This window comes from Loxodonta africana, chromosome 19 (assembly GCF_030014295.1).
Source record: "Loxodonta africana isolate mLoxAfr1 chromosome 19, mLoxAfr1.hap2, whole genome shotgun sequence".
Lineage (NCBI taxonomy): Eukaryota > Metazoa > Chordata > Mammalia > Proboscidea > Elephantidae > Loxodonta > Loxodonta africana.
This window is the reverse complement of record NC_087360.1, coordinates 58,098,620-58,115,816: the sequence shown is the minus strand read 5'-3', so window position 1 is coordinate 58,115,816 and position 17,197 is coordinate 58,098,620. Positions and strand designations below refer to the sequence as shown.

The following is a 17,197-nucleotide window of genomic DNA, read 5'->3' as shown; positions in this document are numbered from 1 at the left end:
AGGATGACTCAGAATATGCTGGCAATGTAAGGCCAAAGAGATGAGACTAATCATGACTGATGATAGCAAACTAGCCAGACACTGCACTAAGGGCTCTGCCCACATTCTCTCATGTAATCCTTTAACGAAGGCCACTTTATAATGAGGAACAGAGGCTCTGGAGGTGAGATGTTACGTTCCTGACATAAGAGTTGCCCAACCAAGGTAATTAACACTAACACTAGGACTGAGAATACTGTTTGTGCTTTCAATTGAATAATGACCTTCGAGATCCTTATATAAATTGCTTAAATCCCTAATTAAAAGGGGTGGTCACTCTCTTCACACTAGCTAGTGTATTGAATATATGCAAAAGTATATAATCCGTATCCCAAATATGGGGCCCTCGTGGTGCAGTGGTTAAGAACTAAGGCTGCTAACCAAAAGGTCGACAGTTCGAATCCACCAGTTGCTCCTTGGAAACCCTCTGAGGCAGTTCTACTCTGTCCTATAGAGCTGCTATGAGCTGGAATCGATTCAATGGCAACGGTTTTGGTTTTGGGTTATCCTGAATATACTGGAAAAGAAAACATTTCTTAAAGGCAGTCAAGGGAAAGGAATGAACTAATTAAGGGTTGATGTAACTTTTATTGTCATTAATGGTAACATTATGTGCTGGGTACTCGAAAAACCAAAAGCCAAACTCTTTGCTGTCACGTCAATTCCAACCCATAGCAACCCTATAGGACAGAGCAGAACTGCTCCACAGGGTTTTCAAAAAGCAGCTGGTGAATTTGAACTGCTGACCTTTTGGTTAGCAGGCAAGCTCTTAACCACTACGCCACCGACCGCTGCCATCGAGTCGATTTTGACTCAAAGCGACCCTATAGGACAGAGCAGAACTGCCCCACAGGGTTTCCAAGGATCGCCTGATGGATCTGAACTGCCGACGTTTTGGTTAGTGGCCGCAGCTCTTAGCCACTATGTCACCAAGGTTTCAATTTTTATCATTTACGGTAACATTATGTGCCAAGTACTATACTGGGTGCTTTATCTATGCTATCACACCTATCAGTACAGTGTCATGAGTAAAAGCCTTGGGCTCTGGACCAGACTGCCCAGTTCAAATTATGGATCACCATCTTACTAGTTACATGACTTTGGGTACTTAGTTTCACTGTGCTTGTTTCCACCTATAAAACGGGGCTGGCAATAGTACCAATCTCCTAGAGGAGTTGGGGGGATTAATTCATGGAAATCTCAGCTCAATAGAAGTTAGCATTTATAGTATTTATTGCTCACAACAACCCTAGGAAGTATTTATATTACCCTACTGTGTCATTCATCATATAGCTTAATTTTCCCTAGAATCATTTACTCTCCCGGTAAGACAATCATTTTTGCAACTGTGGAATAAAACTGCAGTAAAAGAGAGTGTCTTAGCCATCTAGTGCTGCTATCACAAAAAATGCCACAAGTGGGTGGCTGTAACAAGCAGAAATTTATTTTCTCATAGTTTTAGGAGGCCAGAAGTCCACACTAAGGGTGCCAGCACTAGGGGAAGACTCCCTCTCTGTTTGCTCTAGGGAAGGTCCTCATCTCTTTTCAGCTTCTGTTTCTCGGAGATCTTCATGTGGCTTGGTATCTATCTTCCTCCATCTCTGCTTGCTTGCTTGCCTGCTTAATCTGCTCTTCTATATCTCAAAAGAGATTGATTTAAGACATACCCTATATTAACTCTGCCTTGCTAACATAACAAAGAAAATCCATTTCCAAATGGGGCTGTAATCACAGGTGTAGGGGTCAGGATTTACAACACACACACACATATATATATATATATATATATCTTTGGGGGACACAATTCAATCCATAACAGATGGGGAAGAGAAAAAGAAGAGATGGAAGCATAGGCCAACCATAGAAAAAAGGCAAAGTTTTATAAAAACCACACAGTTCTCCTGACATTCAGAGGAGGAACCAGAAAGAAAGAAGAATGGAGGGTAGAACAAAATAAAATGCAGAAACAAAAAGAAACTGGCCTTATTTATAGCAATCTCCAATGCCTTCACAAGCTTAGTTTCTTAAATCATTCAACCCAGGAGGTGCCTGGCTATCGAGGGCTGCTCTGCTTTTCTGTTTGGCTAACTTGGGCTCCAAGATGCTACATAAACCCATTGCCATCGAGTCGATTCTAACTCATAGCTACCCTATAGGACAGAGTAGAACTGCCCTATAGAGTTTCCAAGGAGCGCCTGGTGAATCTAAACCACCGACCTTTTGGTTAACAGCTGCAGTGCTTAACAACTACACCACCAGGGTTTCCAAGATGCTATATGACATGGTATTTTGCAGAAATGTTATGTTTTGAACAAAGGAGATTTTTCTGTCAGATACAATCAATAACTGAACTATGAGTCGTCATCCACAAAGGACATTAAAAAGAAAAGCAACAGAAACTAACGTATCTGTTGACACCATATGGCCCCACAATTGATGGGTATATTCAGCATCTGGCTATAAAAGGCACAGCTGACCAAGAAATGGAGGATGAAGTCTCCCTACCAAAATATGTGAAAAATATTATTAGACTGTTACTAGTTCATCAATATTGAAATGAGTACAATTAAAATACTGTATTTAAGCTTCCTTCTTTATCCGCTCACAATGTAAAAGAATTAATTAAAAAACAAACAAACAAACACCTAAAACCCCGAACTCTTTGGAAAGAGCAAGAAAGTCATCAGAATGGGGCAAAAGAGGAGTAATTCTGAAAACAAAATCATCGTTGGTCTTAGTATCTTTAATAAAAATGGCTTCCAGTCACTGGATTTATTGGTCTGACAATTCCAGGGAGTTCTGTATTTGTAGCTATAATTCAGAGCACTTCAGAGTTTCCACTGCTGAACCACCAATGTACACACTACTCATAGTGCCTCCATTAGCTGAGTGCTAATTAGCTTTGTGCCAGGTATGGTGCCAGGTGCCCCACAGCCCACTCCTGACCTGCACCACTGTTCAGTAAGTTAGTGGAACTGAATCAACATGTTCTGTGACTAATATAGAAATTGAAAAAAAAAAAAGACCCGTTGCTGTCAAGTTGATTCCGATAGCGGGCCTATCGGAGAGAGTAGAACTGCCCCACAGGGTTTCCAAGGAGCAGCTGGTGGATTTGAACTGCTGACCTTTTGGTTAGCAGCCAAATGCTTAACCACAGGTGCCACCAGGGCTCCGATACAGGCTAAGCTGCTACTATAACACAGCTGACTAAATGTCAGAATGAGGTGAGGATTTAGGTTTTTTTTTTTTTTTTTTAATTTGAAACCCTGTGTCCTTTACACTTATCACTTGGGTATTTAAAACAAGTAAATGTGTATACTCCTCTTTTTACCAGTACCAGCTGCCATAAAGTCAATTCTGATTCATGGCAGCTCCAAGTGTGTCAGAGTGTAACTGTGCTCCACTGGGTTTTCAATGGTGGTTTTGCAGAAGCAGAGCACCAGGCCCTTCTTCCAAGGCACTTCTAGGTGGACTTGAACCTCCAATCTTTCAGTTAGCAGCCCAGCACATTAATCATTTGCACCATCAAGGGACTCTACTGTTTCTACTACTCCATAATGACCATGAGTAATGTTTTTTACAGTCAGCCGACAACAGTGCCAGCCCAGTGTAGAAACACCAAATAAGTCAATACTGTTAAAACATAATATACTTAGCCTTCTGTCTTTAAGCTTCCAAAGGCTTCTTACCTGGTGCCCCTGTGTACATGATGGAAAATACATTTATTGCTATAGTAGCAGCATAGAACACTGGAAGTGCCCGAAGGCCATTGGGAACAGGGTCCTCCTGTGGAGTAACAAGATAAAGGCGAAGGTGAGGATTCAAGGAGTACCTGGAGTCAACATAAACAAAATAACATAAAATACAGTTCAAGAAAGTCTCGCCAGACCCTGAGGCTGGCCACTTCACTGCCCTGTGATACGTCATACATCTACAGGAATGGCCTCAGCATGGGCTGTTTCTCCTAAACAAATGCTATTTGAAAGAGCCCACTATTATGGCCAGCAGACACATTAGAGCATCAGAATCACATAAGCTGATGTCAGATTCAGAAACAAAAAAGAACTGTTAGTTTTGGTCAGTTCCAGGGGACTGATGCCGAGAATGCAGCTTCAAAACCTATGGAGCACACTTCTCTACGTGAGTTCAACTTTTGGCCCTAAAAGTCTACTTTCAATAAATAATTTCAGACTCTAACCTCTAAGGATGCCCTAAAATAATCGAATGACTTAAACCCACTGCATGGCTACCAGATTTTACACCAATCTATTACATGATAAATTTTAGCCATATTAAAATACTGAAAGCAAAAATATTACCCTGTGCTATAATTTTAAAAATCTCTTCACAAGGTGTAATATCTAACTTTCAGCTATTAGAAGTTAACAGAACTGTGGGTCCTTTATCTAATAAAACATTTATTTACTACTTTAGGCTGTGTTACAACATTCCTATGTCTAATTCTTCAACAAGAATGGTACAACACATGTTTTATGTTAAATAGTATCTGAGAGAATATTAGAAACAGAGTTTTAAGCAGATTTACAAAGGACTCTTAAGCAAAAATACAGACTGGGAGCTCCTCTAGGCAGCACTGGCACACAGATGTTGCTCAAATAATTCAAAATACAGACTAATTTTCCCATAACCATGTGTCTTAGTCATCTAGTGCTGCTATAACAGAAATACCACAAGTGGATGGCTTTAACAAAGAGAAGTTTATTTTCTCATAGTCAAGTAGGCTAAAAGTTCAAATTCAGGGCTTCAGCTCCAGGGGAAGGCTTTCTCTCTCCGTCAGCTTTCTCATCAATGTTCCCCTGGACTAGAAGCTTCTCTGCCAGACACCCTAGGTCCAAAGGACGTGCTCTGGTCCCAGCACTGCTTTCTTGAAGGTATGAGGTCCCCCTATCTCTCTGCTCACTTCTTTCTTTTATATCTCAAGAGATTTCTTCAGGACACAATCCAGTCTTATAGATTGAGTCCTGCCTCACTAATACAACTGCCACCCATCCTCCCTCATTAACATCATAGAGGCAGTATCTACAACATATATAAAAATCATACAATACCGGGAATCATGGCCCAGTTCAATTGATACATACATTTTTGGGAGGGACATAATTCAATCCACAACACCACGTAAGGCACTCTTGCACATTTATATGAACATGCTACCTCTCCATGATAAAAAGAAAATTAGTCTAAAAATTGATACGAGCTATAGTTTTTTTATAGTATAGAACTATGGAAAAGTAGAGAATATCTCAAATACACCTACTGCCAAATGCAAACGTGTGTGGAAATCAAGTATGTTTGCAGAGCAGTACTTGTCGTCAAGCACCTACTCTGGAACGTCCAGAGTACCCATCAGCACTTGTCAAGGGCCTTGAATTGTGTAGTGGTAGTGAGGCATAAGGAACAGTAACAACAGGGGTAGAAAGTGATTCCACTGTGTGAGAGTCACAGCCAGAGCCAGGCAGGGGAGGTAGAAGAACAGCAAATACTAAGAACTAATGGGCAGGAAAGGAGCCCTGGTAGTGCAATGGTTAAGAGCTTGGCTGCTAACTGAAAGGTTGGTGGTTTGAAACCAACAGTGGCTCTGCGGGATAAAAGTCCAAGTGATCTGCTTCCAGAAAGATCACAGCCTAGGAAACCCTATGGGGCATTCTACTCTGTCCTGTAGGGTCACTAGGGTTGGAATCGACTCTATGACCCAACTCAACAACAAAAACAAAGGGTGGCACCAGGGATCAGAGGCACAGTCAGTGATGAAATGACCACTTGGATCACATGAAAAGAACCCAGCTGAATGGAAAATGAAACATTAGGATGCTCAATTGCCTACTGCCTTTGATTTCTAAAAAGTTACTTCCTTGGTGACAAAGGTTGCTAAAGAAAGACTTAGAACCAAAAAATGTCTGAAGGTTTAAAGTTCTGAGTTTGTGTTTTTTAACCAAATCACCTTATTTTTTTCTTAAATAACTGATTGTTAAAATTCAAATGATAAATGTCTTATTGAGGCCTACCTTCTTTCCTCCCTCCCCCTTCTCCTTCCTGCGTTTGTTTTTGCCATCCATCCATCCATCCACCCACCCGCCCAAGCATCCACCATTCCATCTCAACAAATCTTCAACAAGTATCCTTTACATGTTCAGCACAGTACTGGGCACTGGAACACAAAAGTGAACAAGACAGTCACGGTCCCTACTCTCACAGATCTCATAGTCAAATGGCGGACAGACAATAAGCAAGCAACAAAACACCGTACGAGGTGATAAGTGCAATGATGAGAAAGGGGTGGCAGAGGAAAGGCTTCCTGGAAGTGACACCTCAAGGCTGAGTAGGAGTAGGAGTTTGCCAGGCAAAGATGGGTTCCAGGCAGGGGTTAGAGAAGCTAGCAGACAAGAGCCAGTAGCATCTTCCAGGATCTAAACAAATATTACTATAGCAGGAGCCCAGGAGAGGGAATGGTGAGAAACGAGGCTGGTGATTCTGTACTTAATACAGTGGAATGAGTCCTTCAGTAGTTGAATAGGCAGCCCTAAGAAAAACTTTTTTTTCCCATTTTCAAGCAAGGATATAGCTGAAGAAAGGCATGTCCCTGCTATGCTGAGTGCATGCTACAACCATGCCCAGAGGCATGCTTTTCAGATTATAAAATATTGCAAAGATCCCTTGCCAGTCAAATTAAAAAAAATACAAGCAAGCCTCTTTCTAGAATATTGATCTCAGTAAGTTTTAACTTAATCTCATTTTATTTTGTAGATAAAATGCACTCTCAATAGGTATATTTTCTTTTTATTCTTTCCTCAAATCAATTCAGTATTTTGAGCTTCCTTCTTCTGTTAAAAAAATAGACAACACCTTTACATTTGGGCAATGAAACGATTTAGATGTTTTTAATGGCAGTCAATTTAAAAATCTTAGCACTGTCTTTATTCCATGCAACTTAACATTCAGGAAATAATTACCTTTCCTTTTTGAGGTCTGAGCACAATGCCTGGGGGTACTGACTAATGAACTATATCAGCCAGCCAAAAAACACTATCTGCAAAGCTGGCTCCTGGGGGAGTCCCTGAGTAATTACCTTGACTCTTTCTGGCTACTTCTAACAATGTCTGCGTCTGACTCCAGAGTGCTGTGCCTTAACCATGTGAAAATACAATTATTCCTCTATTCCACTATTACCTTCTATCAAGGAGCACTAAATTTGTTCTAAAATTTCATAAAACGTAATAGCCTCACTTACCTTCTTTAAGATGAAAATTCTGATCAGTACAAATAGCACGCCAGACATGAAACCAGACAACAGTGGAGAGATAAACCAAGAGGCAACTGAATAATTAAAAAAAAAAAAATTTAATGAATGTTAAAATTCAACATAGTTATGGTCATATAATACAATGATAACCAACATATATTATATATGTTAATAAAAAATCTCTGAAATATTTACTTTCATTCAGAGCCTAACAAACCCTTGGCAAAGCTGCCCTTTACAAAATTATAACTATACTCACACAAACACACGCACACACAGAGTCACACATAACAGAAGATATGACCAATGCGCAGTCAAGTGATCATTCTCCTGAGCCCCTGCCTTGGAAGACATTTCTTTGACTCCCGCTGAGCCCCTTTTGTCTGCTCTTCTTATCCCCGCATATAGGGAGTCCTTGTCGTACCAGCATGGTCATTTAAAAGGTGGGCCACCTCCCAGTCTATCTTCTGAGTCTAGGCTGGCACTTGCGCTCCTGGAGTCTAACTCTCTGGGGCTCTGAAACGTTTTGCTTCTACTCTAGTACTTCCCAACTCTGCCTGTACGTTGGAACCATCTGGAGAGCTTTCAAAAACTGGTCATGCTCTGGCCCCACCCCTAACATTATGATTTACAAGGTTTGGAATGGGGCTTGGGCATTGGTATTTTCACCACTCCCTGGGATAATTCTGAAGTTAGTATTATATAAAGCTGCAATTGAGAGCCACTGTTTTAAGTCTGGGATACAAGGTGATTTTCCTGGCAGTCTGTGTCCCTGTTTGGCAGGCCAGGGATCCAGTTTGACCTAGGGCTCCTGAGGCCACTGTGATTCTGCTAAAAGGATGGAGATAGGATGAATGAGTATTTGTCACACTACATGGGTTGAGTGGACTTACCTCTTGCTAAAAGTCAGAACCAGGAAGTAGACTGTTAGACCTCGACGAATGGGTACACACCTACGTCTTGTTTCCTACTGGCCAGGCAAACAAACTAGAAGGGACACTAGAGTGCTTTCTTCTCTCCAGGGGCAGGGTAGACTCTCTCGAATGCAGTTCACTCTGAGGCTTCCTCTTGACCATGAACTCTGACTCCTGTACATTTAAGGCATTTTCCTCACTTGGGCCTAGTTTTTCTCTGACCTATAGACTGATTTCCTGCCTGGGAACAACAGCTATATACTGATTTTCAAAGCTGGGTGGCAATGTAACATTTGAAAAGAGTGTTTGGTGTTAAAAACTGTCTAACACCTAACGGCTCACAATTCCAGGAACAGAAGCTTTAAAGGAAAATGCACTACCCATATAGAGCCTCTAAACCTTCACATTTGTAGGAAAAACATATTATGAAGGTAACTTTTAATAAAATTTACTCAAGAAAATGTAAATTTCCTTCTTATAGGTAAAAGAAAATGGCAATTACCAATCTTGACAAGTTCCATCCACTGAACACCTTTTGTACCAATTGCAACAAGTGAGAATCCTATCGTGGAGCCAACAATGCAATGCGTTCCTGAGATTGGAAGTCTCAGAAAGGAAGCAATCAGCTGCCAAACTGCTGAACCTATAGATTGAAATAGATTTAAAAAAAAAAAAATCAGATACAGAGTACAGAGTCTTCAATAGCCACTAAGGAAGAAAGCCAGAACTGCTGTTCATAACAACATCTCCCTGGGTTTAATTTTCCATGGATTGTTTCTTTACAAAGTGCTAACATCCTGATAAAAATCACTCAATTAACTCTATTCAAGGAATCATTCTTCAACACTGAAGGGATAATGAGGATGCTGTATTTGAAGAAAAGTCTCCAAATGCCAGTTATTAACTGCTTTTGTCAAATTTAGGTGAGGGTGGTAATGATAAACTTGTTCTGGTATGAAGTTTGGCCAAAACCAAGCAAGAGATTAAAGGTTCTAATGAACACAGGAAAACAAGAAAGGCAACATACTGCCAAAGAGTTTGTTATAGTCATGCCTTGTAGTCACGAAATAAGGATAGTTACCTACTGGCTATGTCACAGGAATCTGTACAATCAAAAAAACCAAACCCACTGCCGTTGAGTCGATTCCGACTCACTGAGACCCTACAGGACAGAGTAGAGCTGCCCCATAGGGTTTCCCAGGCTGTAAATCTTTACAGAAGCAGACTGCCACATCTTTCTCTCATGGAATGGCGGGAGGGTTCTAACTGCTGACATTTTGGTTAACATCCAAGTGCTTTAACCACTGAGCCACCATGGCTCCTCTAGTCTGTACAAAGGAGCGCATAATACCACATTGCTTTTTGAGTTTTACATCTCATATAAGAAATAGCTAGGTGACTGACCCAAAGTTGGGCATCAGCTCCAGGCCCAGCCCAGAATGCTGAGCTTTTTATTTGTTAGGTCCCTTACACCTTCTAATTCTTAGGAGCTAAGGTGATCCCTGGAAACCCTGGTGGCGCACTGGTTAAGTGCTACGGCTGCTAACCAAAGGGTTGGCAGTTTGAATCCACCAGGTGCTTCTTGGAGACTCTATGGGGCAGTTCTACCCTGTCCTATAGGGTCACTATGAGTCAGAATCAACTCAACGGCACTGGGTTTTTTGTTTTTTTTTTTTTGGTTTTAAGGTGATCCTTTAGCTCTGGCATTTCACCACTCTTTTCCAGACCTAATATTTTTCTAGGCTACAGTTCATCTGAGAATATTTTCATAAGCAGATCCAATTTTGCCGTGAGTATTAAAAGCATCGGCTGGGCCAGATCACTTTCAGAAACAGTTGCTAAAAAGCTCAAACAGAACTGTACAGGAACAAAGGGCTTGGCTGATAAACAGGGCACACTATTAATCCTGAATGTTAATTCTGGAAATCTCGTTGCTTGGCAGCAGCAGCAGCACTCTTAAGCAGACCCCTGGCATTTCCTTCAAAAATATCTGAGTTACAGAAGGATCGCCAATGGCTGTACAGGTCCCAGTTTGTGAAGCAACACTGACAGCTGTTCCAGGGAGTCTGGGCGTGATGACCTTCGTGCCGAGGCAGGCTGTGACCCCAAGTCCATGCCCAGAGCATGTGCTGGGAGGAGTAGGGGCCAGCATTGTGCTGCCAAACCTGTAACAAGCTCCATGGTAGCACCCAAGCTTCCCGGTGGACAGTTCCTTAAGCCTTCACATCTGAGCCCTGGGCTCCTCAGGGACTAGTTGCTTTAAAAATAAAACCAGAGTTTGGAGCATGTTTCATGGCCTAAGATCATAACTTGAAAATAAACTTTATGATTTGTATTTCTACAAAATTTAAAATAATCGAGTGATGTAAGAGAATGGGATAAACTCACCCAGCTGAATTTAGACCATGAGATTCCTTTTCGTGAAAGCTGCTGTCTTTTCTCTGGTTGACTTTATAAAATATGTCCTGGGGCAGGAGAGTTTATAAAGAAAGGCAGGGAGTATGGAGACTGCCTGGGATACCAAAAAAAAAAAAAAAAACCAAACCTGTTGCCGTCGAGTCAATTCCAACTCATAGCGCCCTACAGGACAGAGTAGAGCTGCCCCACAGGGTTTCCGAGGAGTGCCTGGTGGATATGAACTACCAACTCTTTCATTAGCAGCCATAGCATTTAACCACTATGTCACCAGGGTTTCCATGCCTGAGAGAGAAGAAGGAAAGAAAGAGGGATGGTGGGAAAGAGTGAAGAAGCACCTGAAAGAGGAGAAAGGAGAAGGCAGTGTTTGTATGGGGGTGTCGCAGGGAATGAGAGGCCTCCTTAACTTTGGGGATTTCTGCAGGTCAATGGGATAACATTTATGTCAACAAGAGTGGTGGGAAAAAGAAAAATAGTGGCATCCTACAACGATTAAATATATGCAAGACAAAACCTAGGGGAACGGGGGAAGGATGGGCATTTCTGAAGCAACAATTCCTGGGGAGATGAAGGAAATGGCAGAGAAAGGTTCAGGGTCGTAGTGAAGGAGGACAGACAGGCGTAAGTACAGAGCAGGGGAGAAGGCTGGGTAGCAGCAGTGGCAGGGCAGGGCTCAGCATACAGTTATGGGTATTGAGGGCACTTTAAAGGGGCTGTGAGCTTCTCAGGGTCCTTCATGTTGTTGTAGGTATTTGAGAAGATCCAGAGTTTTGAATTCTCAGATTTTTGGAATCATGGATGGTTTCACACTAAATGGGTTGACTATCGCTTTAGGGATTAGCTAGAGTCCTGAAAGATAAGGTGTACAGAAGTTTAGCTGGCATTAACAATTTCTTCTACCCAACCAACCTAACTCTAAGACAAGTCTGTCAGAAAGCACAGAGGCCCATGGGCTTGGGGAGAAGACTCTAGAGGAAAAGAGTGAAAATAAAGTAATACAGAATAAAGGGCAGGGAAAGAGGGAGAAGAAGAAATGGATATTGAATTTAGAAGAGGAAGATTGGAAGAATTCAGGCATCTGGACAGAATCAGCTTTGGTTTTGGTCAACAATCATTATACCACCCCCTCATATTTATAAAGTTGCCATTTGCAAGGAACCCAACTTTAAAAATCTAGGTAACTTACACAAATTCCCAACAAAATGGATTTTGAGACTCATCCAAGCACACACCAGAAGTAAGAAACCAAAGCAAACAAAATCAAGTTATTCAAGCAAAACCTCAAATTGCTTTGGTAAACCTAAATTCTAGTTGAGGTAAGTATCCTTCCTTCTTTCAGTAAAGAGCCAAAGGCCAGGGTGGGAAAACTGAAAAACTGGACAAGTTACACCGTCCACATGAAAAGTCAGCAGTGACACGAAGCTCAGTTCACAAAGCTTTCTAACTGAGGTCCTCAGCAGATCCTACCGAATCTCTTTCCTCAAAAGTTTTATTCAACAGAGGGAAAAACATTTAAGATTTTATTTTACCAGTGTGTTTCTTTATTTCTCTCATACTTTCAAAACACCTTGCCCACATCATCCTGACTGGCAAAAATCTTATTTTCAGTTTGGTATGGTTAAGTCTCAGCTATCACTCACTACTATTAAGGGTGAATTTTACAAACAGCCGTCATTTTTGTAAGAGAAATTTTACGTTGTCTTTAAGACACAAAATGCTCCGTTGGGAAACAGGAACCCTGAGCATGTAACACCAGCCTATTGTGCTTTTTTTTTTTATTGTGCTTAGTAATACTTAAGACCTTAGTATATTGGTCTGTTTCTGATCAGACGCCTCAACAACTTCTCAAACTAATTTGCTGTAACAAAAAGAATATGGCCATCTTAAATCTGGCAAATGGTCTCCATATTCTGGGTGCTGAAGAAATGCTTGTGATAGAATAACTAGAGTGTACCTATGTTCTTGGTATGTCAGCATCTTACCTCCTACCGCAGGACTCTTCCTACAAAAGGATTTGTCCTGTGGAAAGCAGGTGGTACAACTCCTCTCTAACCCTCTTCTCCCTAACCAAATTACCCGTAAAGATCAGCTGTCTGCTGTGACGTCATCTCTACCTAGAGGCAAGCAGAGAGAGAGTCCTGTCAGCTGCACTTACCACATGCCTGCCTAGGATGTTCTTTTCAGCTGTAGCAAGGAAAGTAAGGGAAGCTCCCTTACAGTGCTTCAGGTCTATGGCTGCCTTGGGGAACAGAGAAATTACACTGCACAACCAGTAAATTTGCTTATTAACATATTTCACTTACCTCAATACCTCACTTTCATCTAAGTAACTTAAAACTACCAAGAAAAACTCACACTACAAACAGGTGATACCCAAAAAGCTTCTGGAGGGAAAATGAAACAAATATACCAAATGGAGCTCCCAGAGGTAGGATCGGGAAATCAAAACAAAATCTCAATAAAAGGACTACCAATGCTGTAGCCGACCAGAATTTCTTGAAACGTAAGCACTTAATTAAGATTCATCTGACAACTGCTCTAGTATTTAAGCTGAAAATATAAAAGTCAAACTAATAAATATTGTTTTATGGCATCCAATTTTTCAAAACTTTGCTTTCTAATTGTTAAAAAAAGAAATCTAAGAAAACACATAAATTAATCTCAAAGGAAAGTTCACATGTAAACTTTTAAAATAATATGCTTAGAACAGTTATTTCTTTGGTAGCTTCTAAACCACTGCAAAACTATATAGCACTATTCTATAAATATCTTTTTCTGTATTTTATGAAAAGTATTCACTAAGCCAAAATCTATTTTAACAACCAAGTTTGCACGAAATTGGAGAAAATGTTTGCTTGATACATAAGCACTAAAAAAAAAAAAATCCAATTAAAATGCAGAAAGTAAAAATAAGATAGTAAATATGAAACATTAAACCAGTTTTGTATAGTTAAAGGAAAAATCGCATTCATGGGTATGACAAAATTGCGAGCGAATAGGTAAAAAAAAATCACATTCTCGTCAGTGTTAAGAATAAAGCTACTTACCAACCATTGCACTAACTTCCCCGGCCATTAGTGTTTCTACCGTCTCGTTGTATAGGTTCACATCAATGATACCTTTTCGAATGGTCTCTCCGACTTTGGCTCCCAGTAACACTGAGCCAGTGGTTTCAAATATTGAAGCCAATATGCACGCCTGTCTCAAGGTCACCACGCCAGAACCCACGGCGGTACCGAAGGAATTGGCAACATCATTTGCACCAACAGAGAATGCCAAGATAAAAGCAATGATAAAACCCAAAATCACCATCCACAAATACTCATCCATGGCCATTTTGGACAGTGGGCTCCGGGTACTTTTCTTTTGCAGAAATATTTTAAATAAACAAAGCTTGAGGTTATAAACTTCGTAAAGCCGAGAGTTCTTGTAAACAGTGAGTTTGTTCTGGAAAGTACTGGGCAATGTTGGAGCCTGAACAAACTGCTAACTGCTGGTTTTGAAACTACTGTCAGTATAGTTCATTTGGTTGTGTTCAGTCAGCAGTAAAACACATTCCATATTTTTCTCCCAATCTGGGAAAGCTGTGATGTCTCCTCCTGTAACAGAATGAAAACAGAAGAAATCAATCACCCTAAGCAACCTGTAACAGTTTGTTCTTTCAGAAATAAATGTTTTAAGCCTGCTAATGGGATCTAACTTCAGCATGTGACAGATCTAACCATAAAGCAACTCAAGGAAGATTATAATTAGGTTAACCCCCCAAAAAGCCGGTTTCTGGAGTGTCAGAGGTTGAAGCATGCTTTGTAATTACAGACTGATAGTACACCTTAGCACGATGAGTATTTTTTTTTTAAGCAATTTGAAAAAGATATTTCAACATTATTATTTGCAAGGGACAATTTCTTCACATGAGCAAGAGATAAATGCAAAATTCAGTGTCATATAGGTTTTCAAATATATGCAAGGTGTTGAATTTCTTGGAGCAATCTGGTGATATCACAGGGTGTGGTGAATTATCTTCTTGCATGTACACGCATAGGAAATGAGCCACTTGACACCACGAGGACAGTGTGTGTGTCAGAGAGAAGGTTTGCAGGTTCTGGTACAAAGTGACTCATCCAGACAGTGATAAAGGTGGGGGACTGAAGGGCCTCACAGAAACGGGGAGGCTGCAGAATGAAGTGATCCTGTTAAAGCGTGAGTCAGATCCTGTCACTATTCCAGTGACTTCCCTTGTCACTCAGAGGAAAAGCCAGGGTCCTTACCATGGCCTGTCGGATCCTCCAACTCTCCTGCTGGCTCCGCCCTGCTCACTGGCCTCAGCATCTACCTCAAGCCCCTTTCCTCACTCAGCTCCCACCTCACTGGTGCCTTGCTATTCCTTGAAAACACTAAGCACACTCTTGCTTCAGGGCCTCTGTACCCGATAATCCCTCTGGCTAGAAAAACCTCCCCCCTGACAGCTGCACAGCTCGCTCCTCACTCCATTTAGGTCTCTGCTCAAATGTCACCATTGGAGGCCTTCCCTGACCTCACTAAAATAGCAGCCCTCATCTCCACGCCGTTATCCATGTTTCCCACCCTATCTTTGCTCTTTTTCTGCTTACCACCTGACCTTTTCATTCATTCATTGGCTCACTTATTATTGTCTCCCCTCACTAGAATGTAGGCACTTTGTTTCATTCGCTGCTGTATCTCTAATACCTAGAAGAGTGCCTGGCCTGTGGTTAGCCCTGAGTAAATATGCTGGATGAATGAATAAAGAGGTTATTAAACAAATGAGAAAAAAGTACTGCTTCTTTCTCTTTCTGGGAAGGAGAGGAGATGCCACAAAATTAATTCATCTGCAAAGTGAAAACACCACCAAAAGCTTCAGAACTACAGTATTCTGTAATTATATAAGCAAGGTACCAAATTTATACAGTTTCTTTGAAAGGTTATTAGGCATGTTGAATGGTGCCCAGCACAATGTGGCTCCTAATGGACGTTTATTGAACTGAATAAATTAGACTCATACACCATGTCATACACAATATAATACTTTGATCAACCAACCATGTTATTTAGGAAAAAAAGCAGGGCACAAAATTTCATGTACATTGTGATTATGGCAATGTTAAAAATGCATATAAAAATCACAAAAGGTCATATACCAAAACCTACCGGTAGTGGAGTTTAATTGGTACAAAAAAAAAAAAAAAAAAGGTAGTGGAGTTTAATTGGTACAGTTATGGATAATCTTTTTTTCTTTCTTTCCTCTCCAAATGGTATACTGTGGTTATTTACTTTTCAAATTAAAATAATACATAACAAATCAACAAACATATTAAGCGACATCTATGTATCCAATGTTATAGGCATACAATGAAATAGAACATGTATACTGATAGACCCTTTCCTTTTCTAAGGCTTTAGCCTCTGTGATTCTGGAGATTCAGATGCCAAGTGAGACAAATGAGAAGGCCATTCTAATGCTAAAAGGCAGTATTCCTCTGAGAGGGTATTTTGTTAATATGACAGGCACATTAAATCGGTAAACAACAATATAAAATAAAAAATATTTTGGACCAGTATTATCTGTCTTTAACGAAATTCTTGAAAAAAGTCTTGATTTGTGTCAGGCCAGGCTGCCAAGCAAGAACCACACTCAGCAGGTATTTGTGGAGAACTTCCTTTATGCCAGTCACTGGGAAGACCATGATGAGTAAAAATGGACGTGGTCCTTCCACTTATGGAGCTTACATTACAGTCCAGTGAAGTAAAGAGATGCTAATCAGATAAGCACATAAATGTATAATTATAAACTGCAGTAAGTGCTATGAAAGAAGGGGACGCAGTGTCCTGAGAGCACAGAATGGGGGCATGACCTCACCTGAAAGGGCAGGAAAGGCTTACCTTTGATCCAAGGAGGTTGAGAGTTACCTCTGGGACTGAAGGGGGCATTCTGGGCATTTTCCATGGTAGGAAGGAGCAGGGTGGACAGAGGAGACTAGAGGCAGGCCAATGTGAGGGAAACCATGGTGTAAGTTGAGGTGGGCCATATTAGAAACCATGGCCACCATGAGAACAATGGGGTGTCAACGATGGGTTTCAGTCAGGGAGGTGTGACGTGACCAGACTTCCATCTCTCCAAGACAGTTCTGGCTATAGAGAACAGACTGGAAGAGTGGATGCAGAGAGACTAATTATGAGGTTACTGCTGTGGTTTAGACACGAGATGCTGATATCCTCGACCAAGGCGGTGATGGTAGATAGAGAAGTGAAATGAGTTAAGGGTATTTCAGTGCTGAAAAAAAAAGACAGACTTGGTGATGATTTGTATACAGGGGCTGAGAGACGACAGATGGTAACTGACTTGTGGAACCGGGCTGGAAAACAAATGAATGGGTTTTTTCCCCCTTTTTGTGATGTTTTTAGTTTTGTTTTTTGCCAGTAGGATGTTGTTGGACCACAGGTTCACTTTTCGACACGTGACACATACAGGTAAATCACAGGGTGCCTAGTGGAAGGGACCAGAAGTAGCTATATCCTCAGTCTAGTTTTGTTTGAGGAGGTCACTAGTCAT

At 41.0% G+C, this 17,197-nt stretch overlaps 1 protein-coding gene across 9 annotated transcripts in view; it reads right to left on the bottom strand.

Annotated features, from left to right (window-relative positions):
- The window catches only part of SLC20A2 (solute carrier family 20 member 2), a 116,912-nt gene that overhangs the window by 37,473 nt on the left and 62,242 nt on the right, over positions 1–17,197 (bottom strand). For 6 of the 9 annotated variants that reach the window (XM_064272771.1, XM_064272772.1, XM_064272770.1 and 3 more), the window contains 4 exons: positions 13,677–14,228; positions 8,717–8,857; positions 7,289–7,374; positions 3,729–3,825 (listed from right to left, as the gene is read on the bottom strand). In XM_064272771.1, the coding sequence (XP_064128841.1) occupies positions 3,729–3,825; positions 7,289–7,374; positions 8,717–8,857; positions 13,677–13,965 (613 nt within the window). In that variant the 5' untranslated portion in view covers positions 13,966–14,228. Of the gene's footprint in view, positions 1–3,728; positions 3,826–7,288; positions 7,375–8,716; positions 8,858–10,602; positions 10,727–12,611; positions 12,744–12,784; positions 12,869–13,676; positions 14,229–17,197 lie in introns of those variants that run through there. The other 3 variants (XM_010592425.3, XM_064272774.1, XM_023551070.2) reach the window with 3 other exon arrangements.